Source organism: Diorhabda carinulata, chromosome X (assembly GCF_026250575.1).
Source record: "Diorhabda carinulata isolate Delta chromosome X, icDioCari1.1, whole genome shotgun sequence".
Lineage (NCBI taxonomy): Eukaryota > Metazoa > Arthropoda > Insecta > Coleoptera > Chrysomelidae > Diorhabda > Diorhabda carinulata.
The window spans coordinates 67,091,227-67,104,228 of NC_079472.1; the positions used below are offsets into that span (position 1 = coordinate 67,091,227).

Genomic DNA, 13,002 nt, shown 5'->3' on the forward strand with positions numbered 1-13,002 from the left:
TTCGACTAAGAAGAAGAACTATTTTCTGGGTTCATTATGTATCGTTGATATAACTTAAAATGTTCTCAACCTTCGGCGGTAATACTCTAACAAAGGGAACCAGGAACGGCTTTCATCGGTTACGTCTAAGAAAAAAATTACGTTCGGTAAAAAAGATTTCAGTTGTTCTAGTTACTAAACATATATTTTTTAAGTTAATCTTTGTCCATCGAATCAGACTACTAGTCAATTTATTTATATTTCTGTTTATATAGGGCTAATACTTTACTTTGGAATGCTTAGAGAGAAAATTAATTAACGCGTCAACAATTAATTTATTAGTGTCACAATTTACGGAAAGAAATATTGCTTAATTAACTATTACATAATGTAGTATTCTTCTTAATTATATCGTAAATTGGCATCTGTTTCGAAAGAAAACAAATATAATAAAATTCCACATGCAATTGATGTCTACGGCAAGATTGAAGAGCCACTGACTTTTAAAAACAAATCGATTATCGAAGAATCATCAAACATTTCGTTACCTCTTCCAGTAAAGTACCGACACGATAAATATTATGGCTTTGTTTAATGTTAAGGTTTATCTATAACCTATGAAATTCGATTTTAGAATGTATATTTTCATACCATCCGACTCAGATCTATTACTATTCTTATTTGTTTCTAGTGTACCTCGATTTTTTTTTCATTATAGTGTCTACGTATTACTCTAAGCTTTTTATTCACGATCCAAATACTTATTTAGTATTCATTCAAATAAGATTCTGCATATTTTTGGCTAATGACCTTTAAAAGTCACGCCCAAATTCGGGAATACTTTTTTCTGTTAGTTTCTTTTCGAAGCCGCAGACGAAACCAGAAAAGCGGTGTTGATGACAGAACAATCGGAAGTGGTATTGATCGCATAGCACATGGTGATAAATCAGTGACGTACGTATTTTCCAATGACTGCTGGAGGAGCATGAATTATTTTAAAATTGTAATAGGTAATATTTTGATTCGACTAGTCTACTTTATAGTGAAAATTTATATTTAAAATTCCACTACATAAACATTAAAATAGATTTAGTCGAAAGCCCTCCTTAAAATAATTAAATATTAAGAAGTCATTCGGTTAGGACATAATAACAGAAAAAATCATATGAACTACTGAACTGACAGAAGCTTTCGACTTATTTTTTTAACTACATAATTAGAGGTAGACACTTTCCAATGCAATGTATAATTTTAATCGAAATCTGGTATAGTCTGGTTAGTTAGTCGAGTTATTTGTTTTTGATCATTCCAAACCTCTTTTTATGTTTCTGTATAACTCAGGGTTATAAAATACCAATGAAACCATAAAAATTCATATTAACTCAGGTGCTTTTACGAGAATTCGAAAAAATAATCAGATTTTTCTGTGATAATATTCAAAATAAGCGTACGTAGTTTGTTTTTGAACATTCCAAACCTCATTTTATGTTTCTGTATAACTCAGGATTATAAAATACCAATGAAACCATGAAGCTTTGTATTAGCTCAGGTGATTTTACGAGAATTCCAAAAAATAATCAGATTTTTCTGTGATAATATTCAAAATAAGCGTACGTAGTTTGTTTTTGAACATTCCAAACCTCTTTTTATGTTTCTGTATAACTCAGGATTATAAAATACCAATGAAACCATGAAGCTTTGTATTAGCTCAGGTGATTTTACGAGAATTCCAAAAAATAATCAGATTTTTCTGTGATAATATTCAAAATAAGCGTACGTAGTTTGTTTTTGAACATTCCAAACCTCATTTTATATTTCTGTATAACTCAGGATTATAAAATACCGATGAAACCATGAAGCTTTGTATTAGCTCAGGTAATTTTACCAAAATTCCAAAAAATAATCAGATTTTTCTGTGATAATATTCAAAATAAGCGTACGTAGTTTGTTTTTGATCATTCCAAACCTCTTTTTATGTTTCTGTATAACTCAGGATTATAAAATACCAATGAAATCATGAAACTTTTTATTAGCTCAGGTGATTTTACCAAAATTCCAAAAAATAATCAGATTTTTCTGTGATAATATTCAAAATAAGCGTACGTAGTTTGTTTTTGAACATTCCAAACCTCATTTTATATTTCTGTATAACTCAGGATTATAAAATACCGATGAAACCATGAAGCTTTGTATTAGCTCAGGTAATTTTACCAAAATTCCAAAAAATAATCAGATTTTTCTGTGATAATATTCAAAATAAGCGTACGTAGTTTGTTTTTGATCATTCCAAACCTCTTTTTATGTTTCTGTATAACTCAGGATTATAAAATACCAATGAAATCATGAAACTTTTTATTAGCTCAGGTGATTTTACCAAAATTCCAAAAAATAATCAGATTTTTCTGTGATAATATTCAAAATAAGCGTACGTAGTTTGTTTTTGAACATTCCAAACCTCTTTTTATGTTTCTGTATAACTCAGGATTATAAAATACCAATGAAACCATGAAGCTTTGTATTAGCTCAGGTGATTTTACGAGAATTCCAAAAAATAATCAGATTTTTCTGTGATAATATTCAAAATAAGCGTACGTAGTTTGTTTTTGAACATTCCAAACCTCATTTTATATTTCTGTATAACTCAGGATTATAAAATACCGATGAAACCATGAAGCTTTGTATTAGCTCAGGTAATTTTACCAAAATTCCAAAAAATAATCAGATTTTTCTGTGATAATATTCAAAATAAGCGTACGTAGTTTGTTTTTGATCATTCCAAACCTCTTTTTATGTTTCTGTATAACTCAGGATTATAAAATACCAATGAAATCATGAAACTTTTTATTAGCTCAGGTGATTTTACCAAAATTCCAAAAAATAATCAGATTTTTCTGTGATAATATTCAAAATAAGCGTACGTAGTTTGTTTTTGAACATTCCAAACCTCTTTTTATGTTTCTGTATAACTCAGGATTATAAAATACCAATGAAACCATGAAGCTTTGTATTAGCTCAGGTGATTTTACGAGAATTCCAAAAAATAATCAGATTTTTCTGTGATAATATTCAAAATAAGCGTACGTAGTTTGTTTTTGAACATTCCAAACCTCATTTTATATTTCTGTATAACTCAGGATTATAAAATACCGATGAAACCATGAAGCTTTGTATTAGCTCAGGTAATTTTACCAAAATTCCAAAAAATAATCAGATTTTTCTGTGATAATATTCAAAATAAGCGTACGTAGTTTGTTTTTGATCATTCCAAACCTCTTTTTATGTTTCTGTATAACTCAGGATTATAAAATACCGATGAAACCATGAAGCTTTGTATTAGCTCAGGTAATTTTACCAAAATTCCAAAAAATAATCAGATTTTTCTGTGATAATATTCAAAATAAGCGTACGAAGTTTGTTTTTGATCATTCCAAACCTCTTTTTATGTTTCTGTATAACTCAGGATTATAAAATACCGATGAAACCATGAAGCTTTGTATTAGCTCAGGTAATTTTACCAAAATTCCAAAAAATAATCAGATTTTTCTGTGATAATATTCAAAATAAGCGTACGTAGTTTGTTTTTGATCATTCCAAACCTCTTTTTATGTTTCTGTATAACTCAGGATTATAAAATACCAATGAAATCATGAAACTTTTTATTAGCTCAGGTGATTTTACCAAAATTCCAAAAAATAATCAGATTTTTCTGTGATAATATTCAAAATAAGCGTACGTAGTTTGTTTTTGAACATTCCAAACCTCATTTTATGTTTCTGTATAACTCAGGATTATAAAATACCAATGAAACCATGAAGCTTTGTATTAGCTCAGGTGATTTTACGAGAATTCCAAAAAATAATCAGATTTTTCTGTGATAATATTCAAAATAAGCGTACGTAGTTTGTTTTTGAACATTCCAAACCTCATTTTATATTTCTGTATAACTCAGGATTATAAAATACCGATGAAACCATGAAGCTTTGTATTAGCTCAGGTAATTTTACCAAAATTCCAAAAAATAATCAGATTTTTCTGTGATAATATTCAAAATAAGCGTACGTAGTTTGTTTTTGATCATTCCAAACCTCTTTTTATGTTTCTGTATAACTCAGGATTATAAAATACCGATGAAACCATGAAGCTTTGTATTAGCTCAGGTAATTTTACCAAAATTCCAAAAAATAATCAGATTTTTCTGTGATAATATTCAAAATAAGCGTACGAAGTTTGTTTTTGATCATTCCAAACCTCTTTTTATGTTTCTGTATAACTCAGGATTATAAAATACCGATGAAACCATGAAGCTTTGTATTAGCTCAGGTAATTTTACCAAAATTCCAAAAAATAATCAGATTTTTCTGTGATAATATTCAAAATAAGCGTACGTAGTTTGTTTTTGATCATTCCAAACCTCTTTTTATGTTTCTGTATAACTCAGGATTATAAAATACCGATGAAACCATGAAGCTTTGTATTAGCTCAGGTAATTTTACCAAAATTCCAAAAAATAATCAGATTTTTCTGTGATAATATTCAAAATAAGCGTACGTAGTTTGTTTTTGATCATTCCAAACCTCTTTTTATGTTTCTGTATAACTCAGGATTATAAAATACCAATGAAATCATGAAACTTTTTATTAGCTCAGGTGATTTTACCAAAATTCCAAAAAATAATCAGATTTTTCTGTGATAATATTCAAAATAAGCGTACGTAGTTTGTTTTTGAACATTCCAAACCTCATTTTATGTTTCTGTATAACTCAGGATTATAAAATACCAATGAAACCATGAAGCTTTGTATTAGCTCAGGTGATTTTACGAGAATTCCAAAAAATAATCAGATTTTTCTGTGATAATATTCAAAATAAGCGTACGTAGTTTGTTTTTGAACATTCCAAACCTCATTTTATATTTCTGTATAACTCAGGATTATAAAATACCGATGAAACCATGAAGCTTTGTATTAGCTCAGGTAATTTTACCAAAATTCCAAAAAATAATCAGATTTTTCTGTGATAATATTCAAAATAAGCGTACGTAGTTTGTTTTTGATCATTCCAAACCTCTTTTTATGTTTCTGTATAACTCAGGATTATAAAATACCGATGAAACCATGAAGCTTTGTATTAGCTCAGGTAATTTTACCAAAATTCCAAAAAATAATCAGATTTTTCTGTGATAATATTCAAAATAAGCGTACGAAGTTTGTTTTTGATCATTCCAAACCTCTTTTTATGTTTCTGTATAACTCAGGATTATAAAATACCGATGAAACCATGAAGCTTTGTATTAGCTCAGGTAATTTTACCAAAATTCCAAAAAATAATCAGATTTTTCTGTGATAATATTCAAAATAAGCGTACGTAGTTTGTTTTTGATCATTCCAAACCTCTTTTTATGTTTCTGTATAACTCAGGATTATAAAATACCGATGAAACCATGAAGCTTTGTATTAGCTCAGGTAATTTTACCAAAATTCCAAAAAATAATCAGATTTTTCTGTGATAATATTCAAAATAAGCGTACGAAGTTTGTTTTTAACCGTTCCGAACCTCTTTTCATGTTTCTGTATAACTCAGGGTTATAAAATACCAATGAAACCATGAAAATTCATATTAACTCAGGTGCTTTTACGAGAATTCGAGTTATTTTTACATCCTGAATATTATTGAAAAGACCGCCATTTCCAAGTAAAATGACTGAACAAAGGTTCATCTTCACCGCGCAGAGCTCAAGAATGTGTTATTTCCGATTTACCAAGACTGGGAACGCCTCTGTGGCAATTTTCAACTTCCATATAAAAATCTATGAAACTATTAGTTAATTGGTTCGAAATCGAGATATATTCTTAACAAATGAACTATAGATCTACAAATTTTTTCTCAAACCCATTTGGACGTATGGATTAGAACTCTGGCGTTCAGTTTCCAAATGAAAATTTGAAGTTTTGAGAAGATATCAACCCAATATCCTAAAGGTTATTTTCCATGACACCTAACATAATTATAAGAAATTAAAACTAAAAGAGATAATTAGACAACAATGTATAAAATATTCAACCGTGCTAAAATCCATCGCTATATATGAAGTCAACCTAAATACCTGAAACATCAAATCCTAGATAACTGTACATATTTTAATATACTTTATTTTAGACAATTTCACATTCGCTCTTCGATGCCCAATCCACTTTTCTCAAAAAAAAATCCCAGATCCAATCATGCGTACAACAAATGTTTTGAAATTATCTAATTAAATCTGTTTGGTGGCGCCAAATATTTTTTGTTTGCCTTCCGAGCAGCTGATAGTGTTTCTTCTTAAACAATTTTGTATTTTATGTATTATGAATTAAGTCTGTTTTTCTTTTATTCAATTCCGCTCAATTCTATGATTTTCTCATTTATAGTTTCACTCCATAAGTTTATATAATCTCAATTGAGGTGTACCAAAAAAACTATGTACATAAATATCACGATAATTACTATCTATTAACGACAGACCACAATCAAGAAAACTGAAAAATCAATTATAAGATTCTTCTGGTGTTCTGGTGCAGATGAATGATTGTTTTAGTTAATGTGGGTAAATTGATCGGAACTTTGGGAAAATCACGTGCCCTGATTGTAAAAAGTTTACGCGAAGATGATCCTCTAGATTTATTAAACAAATTTCGTTTTCAAAGTATTGAGTCTTGCTCTGACATATATTTTCTCTCTGGAGAAGAATTGTGACATCAGAGTTAACATAATGGTTAGTTAGTAGAAGTCACACGTAAATCCCAACAATATGTATTGTTTGTAATCCTTGACCCAATAAATAATAATAAAAATATAAATATATAACATCTCTTCGCACAAGTCATTCATCAGAGATGTCATCAACTCTGATTAGATGGGGTTTTAGAAAATAAAATGAATTCTTTCACGTGTAAATATATGTAAGTGAGAAAACGAAAATTAAGTTATACAGTAATAATTTATAGATGTCGAGACACATATATAAAGTAAATTGTTGTCCTTTCCATCTTTATCTAGTTGGAAATATCTTATGCTGAGAAATTTTTCATATAAGTACTGTCACTTTCATAATCTAACAAGCAAGATTGGAAAACAATAATATCAGTTTATGGTTATGTTAATATTTTACTAGCTTTTACCCGCGGCTTCGCTCGCATCGAATCTATTAAATAAGTATCAGAAATCATTATAATAGAAAAGAACGAACTCTGTAGCTATATTAGAACCTGATCTTTAATGTAGAAAAATTGCCAAAAACCTACAAAAATCCATAACTCCACATTGAATGTCCGCGCCTAGCTCCTCTCCAACTCAACCGATTCAAGTGTTCGAAAACTCAAAAGAAAGAAGGTGTTTCAACGAGTGTTCTTAAATCAAAACGAACTCTGTAGCTATATTAGAATCTGAGATATAGATCTTTGAATGTAGAAAAATTGCCAAAAACCTACAAAAATCCATAACTCCACATTGAATGTCCGCGCCTAGCTCCTCTCCAACTCAACCGATTTAAGTGTTCGAAAACCCAAAAGAAAGAAGGTATTTCATCGAGTGTTCTTAAACCAAAACGAACTCTGTAGCTATATTAGAACCTGAGATATAGATCTTTGAATGTAGAAAAATTGCCAAAAACCTACAAAAATCCATAACTCCACATTGAATGTCCGCGCCTAGCTCCTCTCCAACTCAACCGATTTAAGTGTTCGAAAACCCAAAAGAAAGAAGGTATTTCAGCAAGTGTTCTTAAACCAAAGCGAACTCTGTAGCTATATTAGAACCTGAGATATAGATCTTTGAATGTAGAAAAATTGCCAAAAACCTACAAAAATCCATAACTCCACATTGAATGTCCGGGCCTAGCTCCTCTCCAACTCAACCGATTTAAGTGTTCGAAAACCCAAAAGAAAGAAGGTGTTTCAGCGAGTGCTCTTAAACCAAAACGAACTCTGTAGCTAAATTAGAACCTGAGATATAGATCTTTGAATGTAGAAAAATTGCCAAAAACCTATAAAAATCCATAACTCCACATTGAATGTCCGCGCCTAGCTCCTCTCCAACTCAACCGATTTAAGTGTTCGAAAACCCAAAAGAAAGAAGGTGTTTCAGCGAGTGATCTTAAACCAAAGCGAAGTCTCTATCTTGAATAGAACCCGAGATATAGATCTTTGAATGTAGAAAAATTGCCAAAAACCTACAAAAATCCATAACTCCACATTGAATGTCCGCGCCTAGCTCCTCTCCAACACAACCGATTTAAGTGTTCAAAAACTCAAAAGAAAGAAGGTGTTTCAGCGAGTGTTCTTAAACCAAAGCGAACTCTGTAGCTATATTAGAACCTGAGATATAGATCTTTGAATGTAGAAAAATTGCCAAAAACCTACAAAAATCCATAACTCCACATTGAATGTCCGCGCCTAGCTCCTCTCCAACTAAACCGACTCAAGTGTTCAAAAACTCAAAAGAAAGAAGGTGTTTCAGCGAGTGTTCTTGAACCAAAACGAACTCTGTAGCTATATTAGAACCTGAGATATAGATCTTTGAATGTAGAAAAATTGTCAAAAACCTACAAAAATCCAAAACTCGACATTGAATGTCCGCGCCTAGCTCCTCTCCAACTCAACCGATTTAAGTGTTCGAAAACTTAAAAGAAAGAAGGTGTTTCAGCGAGTGTTCTTAAATCAAATCGAACTCTGTAGCTATATTAGAACCTGGGATATAGATCTTTGAATGTAGAAAAATTGCCAAAAACCTACAAAACCTACAAAAATCCATAACTCCACATTGAATGTCCGCGCCTAGCTCCTCTCCAACACAACCGATTTAAGTGTTCGAAAACCCAAAAGAAAGAAGGTGTTTCAGCGAGTGATCTTAAACCAAAGCGAAGTCTCTATCTTGAATAGAACCCGAGATATAGATCTTTGAATGTAGAAAAATTGCCAAAAACCTACAAAAATCCATAACTCCACATTGAATGTCCGCGCCTAGCTCCTCTCCAACACAACCGATTTAAGTGTTCAAAAACTCAAAAGAAAGAAGGTATTTCATCGAGTGTTCTTAAACCAAAGCGAACTCTGTAGCTATATTAGAACCTGAGATATAGATCTTTGAATGTAGAAAAATTGTCAAAAACCTACAAAAATCCAAAACTCGACATTGAATGTCCGCGCCTAGCTCCTCTCCAACTAAACCGACTCAAGTGTTCAAAAACTCAAAAGAAAGAAGGTGTTTCAGCGAGTGTTCTTGAACCAAAACGAACTCTGTAGCTATATTAGAACCTGAGATATAGATCTTTGAATGTAGAAAAATTGTCAAAAACCTACAAAAATCCAAAACTCGACATTGAATGTCCGCGCCTAGCTCCTCTCCAACTCAACCGATTTAAGTGTTCGAAAACTTAAAAGAAAGAAGGTGTTTCAGCGAGTGTTCTTAAATCAAATCGAACTCTGTAGCTATATTAGAACCTGGGATATAGATCTTTGAATGTAGAAAAATTGCCAAAAACCTACAAAACCTACAAAAATCCATAACTCCACATTGAATGTCCGCGCCTAGCTCCTCTCCAACACAACCGATTTAAGTGTTCGAAAACCCAAAAGAAAGAAGGTGTTTCAGCGAGTGATCTTAAACCAAAGCGAAGTCTCTATCTTGAATAGAACCCGAGATATAGATCTTTGAATGTAGAAAAATTGCCAAAAACCTACAAAAATCCATAACTCCACATTGAATGTCCGCGCCTAGCTCCTCTCCAACACAACCGATTTAAGTGTTCAAAAACTCAAAAGAAAGAAGGTGTTTCAGCGAGTGTTCTTGAACCAAAACGAACTCTGTAGCTATATTAGAACCTGAGATATAGATCTTTGAATGTAGAAAAATTGTCAAAAACCTACAAAAATCCAAAACTCGACATTGAATGTCCGCGCCTAGCTCCTCTCCAACTCAACCGATTTAAGTGTTCGAAAACTTAAAAGAAAGAAGGTGTTTCAGCGAGTGTTCTTAAATCAAATCGAACTCTGTAGCTATATTAGAACCTGGGATATAGATCTTTGAATGTAGAAAAATTGCCAAAAACCTACAAAACCTACAAAAATCCATAACTCCACATTGAATGTCCGCGCCTAGCTCCTCTCCAACACAACCGATTTAAGTGTTCAAAAACTCAAAAGAAAGAAGGTGTTTCAGCGAGTGTTCTTAAACCAAAGCGAACTCTGTAGCTATATTAGAACCTGAGATATAGATCTTTGAATGTAGAAAAATTGCCAAAAACCTACAAAAATCCATAACTCCACATTGAATGTCCGCGCCTAGCTCCTCTCCAACACAACCGATTTAAGTGTTCAAAAACTCAAAAGAAAGAAGGTGTTTCAGCGAGTGTTCTTAAACCAAAGCGAACTCTGTAGCTATATTAGAACCTGAGATATAGATCTTTGAATGTAGAAAAATTGCCAAAAACCTACAAAAATCCATAACTCCACATTGAATGTCCGCGCCTAGCTCCTCTCCAACTAAACCGACTCAAGTGTTCAAAAACTCAAAAGAAAGAAGGTGTTTCAGCAAGTGTTCTTAAACCAAAACGAAGTCTCTATCTTGAATAGAACCTGAGATTTTGAGGATAGAACGTGTGTATGTGAAAAACTCCCATAAGTAATTTACAGGGGGAAATCGCATTTGAGTATAACTTGAGATTGGTGAAAATTAGATGAAATCCGATGGTCATTGAAAAAAAAATTAAGCAAATCGGTTGGGTAGAACGCCTGAACTGACTCGGAATGGAAATCATCAATTTTTTTAATATAAAAGATTGATACAATTGTTTGTAGCATCTTTTTGATAAAATGAATCTAATGAAACATTTTAACTTTGGTATTTATTTTATATGAAACAATTTCTTTATCGTATTGAACTAAATATTCTATAATTCTAATTGGAGTTTATTGAATATTTATTATGACTGAAGAAATTGTTTGTAGGTAAAAAGTTTAATGATTAGTGAACTAATTTTTACCTGTACAGAAATTCCTCGATGGTGTTAAATTCATGTACACGTATGTATGATCAGGAGAGAAAATTTTCTTATTTGTTATTGCTCCAATAAATACCCGATATCTGTTTCATTATAAATACGATTAATATCAACAATTCTGCTTGTACACTCAATTGTTCTCTGTTTATAAATGTTTATTTAAGTTGAGTTTTTTTATTTTTACTTCAGGGTCAAGCCATTGTCCAACTAGCAAAGACCATTCCAGATGTAACAATTTTCGGAGTATGCTCCAAAGGTAAACATGAAGCGTTGAAAGCCGCCGAATCACCCATCGATCATCTATTAGAAAGAGGATCCGATTATACAAGTGAAATCAGGAAAATATCTCCCGAAGGCGTAGATATTGTTTTAGATTGTTTATGTGGAGAAGAATGCAACAAGGGTTACAATTTGCTCAAGCCTATGGGTAGATACATTCTTTATGGTTCATCCAACGTTGTCACTGGTGAGACCAAAAGCTTCTTTAGCGCTGCTAGATCGGTAAGTAAAAATGTTGCAACTATGTTAAAATTTCGTTGGTACACAAGATCCAATGAAGGTGCTGTTAATGTACCGGCATCTCGCGGAAAACGGATCAAGTTTATGCAAGTACTGACGGATTTGTGCATATTATACTCCTACTTTAGGAGAAGAATATTAGTAACTGTTCCGCAACTCAAAAATATCATTCAAGTCAATTAACTAGAAATACAAAACAGGCATATAGAGCAACAATGATGTAATGAAGTATATGATGGTAAATAATAATCCAAAGCAAATCCAATCCAAATAAAAGGAATTTAAAAATCTAAAGACATATATGGTGGATATAACTGCAAGAAAAAAACAACAAAACCAAATTTAAGTATCGGTGTTGTAAATTGGCGTCGACAACAACTTGTAGCAAGAATGCGATCGACGCGTGGTTAACGTTGAAATTCCCATATGAAACTTAATAATTACACCAAGCGAAAGTGACGGACAGTGATGTTTGTACATATGTATGTCTTTTGACGACTAAGATGTGGTTGTTCTTCTTCTTAACTCATTCGTTAGTCACCCAATCTCAAAATCTAATTGAAAAAATGTTACTTAAACAAAACATAAAAGAGTTTATTAATAAAAAGGTGACAATGTATCAAGAACAACTACTTAAAGTATTTTGTCCTCAACATGTCATGGATTATAAACATTTGAATCGAAAACTATTCTCGATCGTATAGAGGTTTTGGTGGAATTCCTCTTTATACATATATTAGGAATGTTATCTATTAAAGAAAGCAGATTTTTGTAGGATATATTTTTAGTTCGAGTGTTATTAAAGGGATATTATAGAATTTTGTCTTTTTCTTTTAGTGGTGGCAAGTCGACAAAATCTCTCCATTGAAACTCTTTGATGAGAATCGTACTCTATCTGGTTTCAATTTAAGACGTTTAATGTATAATCAACATGGACACGAGCATGTACATCAGACTGTACAAAAAGTTTTCGAATTGTTTAAGGATAAAAAGATCAAGCCCCTATTAGATTCAACCTGGGCTTTAGAAGACGTAAGTAATTGAGAAATATTGTTGTAATGTGAAATATATTCCATAGTAATGTTTCCTCAATTTATAATTTATGTACTTACTTCTTTATCTTAGCATAAATGCGAAACACACAGTATATTCTTTTAATACTATGATTTATGCATACCTACAAGACTAATTTTTTCAAAATAATCTGAGCAATAGGTCCTTGATCTGAGTTCTTTCCGTCACAATTGTGATTATGAAATTATACTGGAATTTATCTGAAATCCCCGATAGTGAAATTTTTTCCTGGTCACTGTGGACTTCCAAAGTTACAAGGACGTCCTTCTCTTGCGATGTGGTCCTCGAAGCTTTTCATCCAATAAAACTTTTCACAGACTGAATGAAGATTGTTCCTAATTCGTACCGATAGCTTATTGTATCTCAATAGCTCAGCTACTCTTGCAAAAAAGGTCG

The 13,002-nt window shown here is 31.8% G+C and overlaps 1 protein-coding gene across 1 annotated transcript in view; it reads left to right on the top strand.

Annotated features, from left to right (window-relative positions):
- LOC130902258 (synaptic vesicle membrane protein VAT-1 homolog-like) overlaps window positions 1-13,002 on the top strand; it is a 76,464-nt gene that overhangs the window by 59,568 nt on the left and 3,894 nt on the right. The window contains exons 4-5 of the mRNA XM_057814240.1: window positions 11,203-11,514; window positions 12,370-12,564. Of these exons, the coding sequence (XP_057670223.1) occupies window positions 11,203-11,514; window positions 12,370-12,564 (507 nt within the window). The remainder of the gene's footprint in view (window positions 1-11,202; window positions 11,515-12,369; window positions 12,565-13,002) is intronic.